The 3,182-nt window shown below is 38.0% G+C and overlaps 1 protein-coding gene across 1 annotated transcript in view; it reads left to right on the forward strand.

The window, feature by feature from the left end:
• USH2A (Usher syndrome 2A (autosomal recessive, mild)) overlaps window positions 1-3,182 on the forward strand; it is a 442,266-nt gene that overhangs the window by 72,249 nt on the left and 366,835 nt on the right. Inside the window, 1 exon segment of the mRNA XM_006761291.2 lies at window positions 1,675-1,858. Coding sequence (XP_006761354.1) covers window positions 1,675-1,858 — 184 coding nt within the window.

Here is a 3,182-nt window from a genome sequence, read left to right on the forward strand (position 1 = left end):
TTTTTGAATCTTATTTTTCATCCTTTGTTTTTGCTGTGATAAAAATGGGTGCATAATTTAAATTATGCGGGATTAAAAATATAGTACTTGTGGAAATCAATGCCTGTTTTAATAATTGGCTACATTTTTGCCTACTTTGTGACAAAGACTGCACTGGATGCTGGGGAGACAGAGATGAGCTAATCCGTTGTGGTCCCTGCCTTCATGGAGAAAACAATCTGGTGGAAATGAGATTATCATTTTCATGAGACTCCAAAGGAAATAAATAGGATGCTGTGAAGCTGTAACAGACAAGCCTAAGCTGACCTAGGTTAGGTTCCTCAAGGAAGTCACAAGACCTGTTGTGTGTAGGCACAAGCTAAACAGAAAAGGGGCTCAAAGTCATTGCAGCTGGAAAAGGCTGTGAGGTCTCAGTAGAAGAAGGAAGCATGGAGCAGACTGAGCTAGTGATGAGCAGCGACCTGAAGCTGGAGAGAGAGGTGGGACCTGCATGGAGGATTAAAGGCCATGTTAGGGATTTTGGTATTTTATTCCTAAAGAAATAGAAAGTCATTAAATTTTTTTAAATAGAGGAATGAAATGTTGAAATTATACTTGGAAAAAGGCTGTTCCACCTACAGTATGAAGAATAGACTGAAGGGAACAGGAGAAATACCATTGGATGAGGTAACCTCAAGCTGAGATGCCTGGGTTCAAGTGCAGATTCCGCTGTTTGTTAATACTATCATTTTAGGAAAGTTTGTTAATCTTTCTTACCTCCAGTTTTATAATTTATATAACAGATAGAATAATAATGCCTGAATTAGTAGCATTGCTGAACCAATTGAGGTCATGAATATAAAGCTCTTACCATGCCTCTGGGAGACAGTGTTAACGATGACAAACTTGGTGGTGACTTTAACTGGGGAGGTGACGGCAGGGGTGGTGAGTAGAGTAAAATTCTTAGAAGACAAGACCCGTTGACTTGGTAATTAGCTACATGAAGCCAGGGCAAGTGAAGGACGCAAGCTAGTTAACAGTTTTAACAAAAATACAGTATTTCGGATATTTTTAAACTTTATTTTTATTGTTGACACGATTACAGTGTCCCCATTTCCCCCCACTTTGCCCACCTCCATCCAGCCCCTGTTCCCCTCTCGCCTTCACCCCACTGTTGTCTGTGTCTGTGGGTTATGCATACATGTTCTTTGGCTAATCTATTCACATTCTTTCATGAATTTCAGGTAATTTTTTAATATGAGCAAATATCAGATGGAACATACTTTTACTAAAAAAGTCATTGTTCATTAGGAATTCAAATTTAACTGGGCACCTTGTATTCTATTGGTTCTCCTAGCTCGGATGTTTCAGGGTTCTAGGTTGAGTATCTAAAGAGATGGCGAGGCCATTTGTTGAAATGAAGATGATTAAAGGAAGGCCATGAAGTAGGTTTTCAATGCACTGAGTTTTAGTTGCCTGGGTACAAAGATAGCAGGTACAATGCCAATTATTGACTCACCCTCGCTTTCGTGATAATTGGCACAGAGCTAAGCACAGCTATAAGCACATTTGTACTGGGAATTCATTTAGTGCTCCTACAGAGTGTTCTGTGTTTTGATGTAATCAAAATATGATCATTTAAAGAAAAGACTGGCTAGGAAGCATATATAAAATATCTTCACTTTTTTATTCCAGGCTTTTATATCTCTCCGGGCAATGCCACTGGCTGCCTGCCCTGTTCCTGCCACACAGCTGGGGCAGCTCATCACATCTGTAACAGCCGAACTGGCCAGTGTGTTTGCCAAGATGCTTCCACCGCTGGGCTAAGTTGTGACCGTTGTAGGGACCTTTACTTTGGATTTGATCCTCAGATTGGGAGGTAAATATTTATGAGAATTAATAATGAAATATTTTTATTTAATTATATGTACAATGACTTTTTTATAGCCAACAGTGACTTTTTTGGGCAGTATATTTTGTAAAATGCAGTGTTTTCTGTCCTGCTTAGTTGGTTGATATATTTTTGATTCTTTGATGCCAGCGTTTATTAGACATAATGGTAATTCTTCAATATTTCCTAGAGTCCCAATATATATTAGTAGGTTGTCATACATTGATAGATATACCCAATATTAGGACCTGGCGATATTGAACTTAATAAAATCCTTTTCCCTCAAAGAACTTACAGTTTGAATGTGGAGAAAGACAGGTAAAGAAATATCCCTAAAAGGAAACACACACACACACACACACACACACACAATATAAGGGCTAGAACAGGTAACAAGTATATCTATATTTTGTTTTATGTCGCCCCCGAATTTATTGCTTGTTTATTAATTGACTGCACCCATTTATGTTGCCATTCCCTTTCTAATTTAGATGGAAAGACTGGCAGATAAGAAACATCTTTATATTCAGTGATATGATTTCCCCCTGTGAGTAAAGTACATTCTGAAAATAAATTAATCACTTTTCAAAGTTACACCGTCTTTAATGTTCTTCCCATTTCCTGTATATCTGTGGGCATTTACTTTCATGCATTTGTGGTCATTGCTGTATTTGTGAAGATGTGCTGGAATGCTAATTCCGTGTGGGTTTCTTTTTCTCCCGGTTAGTTTATAAATTTATCTTGGGTTGGGAGTATATCCATTAATTCTTTGGTGTTCCTGTCTCCAAGCAACTAGTATGTGTTTCTCATAAACCAGTCAAATCTGTTTCACTGTGTGTGTGTGTGTGTGTGTGTGTGTGTGTTTATAATTATAATAGCTAATTATTCAAGGGTTTGAGATTTTTGGGCTCTTTTCAACACACTGCTCCCACTGCCTGCCTTTGGCCCTTACACTCTTCATTAACACCTCGATTAGAGTGTGGACAGGGGTAACAGGTGTAATTACTAAAAGAGAACTCAAACCAGTTTATTTGGCTTTTTACTAAAATCCAATATGCTTAATTAAAAATAAAACACTTTTCCATGATATTTAAAATATTTATTAAAACAATTTTTTGTTCTTACTACATAGCATTTTTTAATCCATGCTGCTGCACTTCAGTTACCATTAGTATATCGTTCTGTTAGTCTGAGAGCATAATTCTCTCTTCTCTGCATTTTGGCTAAGACCGAGTATCTAAGAGCATCACTGCTCTTTCTACTATGTGCCTCTTCTCTTGTGCACTGGCTGGGGTGGGAGGCAGGGATGCAC

The sequence above is a fragment of the Myotis davidii genome, unplaced genomic scaffold (genome assembly GCF_000327345.1).
Source record: "Myotis davidii unplaced genomic scaffold, ASM32734v1 scaffold174, whole genome shotgun sequence".
NCBI lineage: Eukaryota > Metazoa > Chordata > Mammalia > Chiroptera > Vespertilionidae > Myotis > Myotis davidii.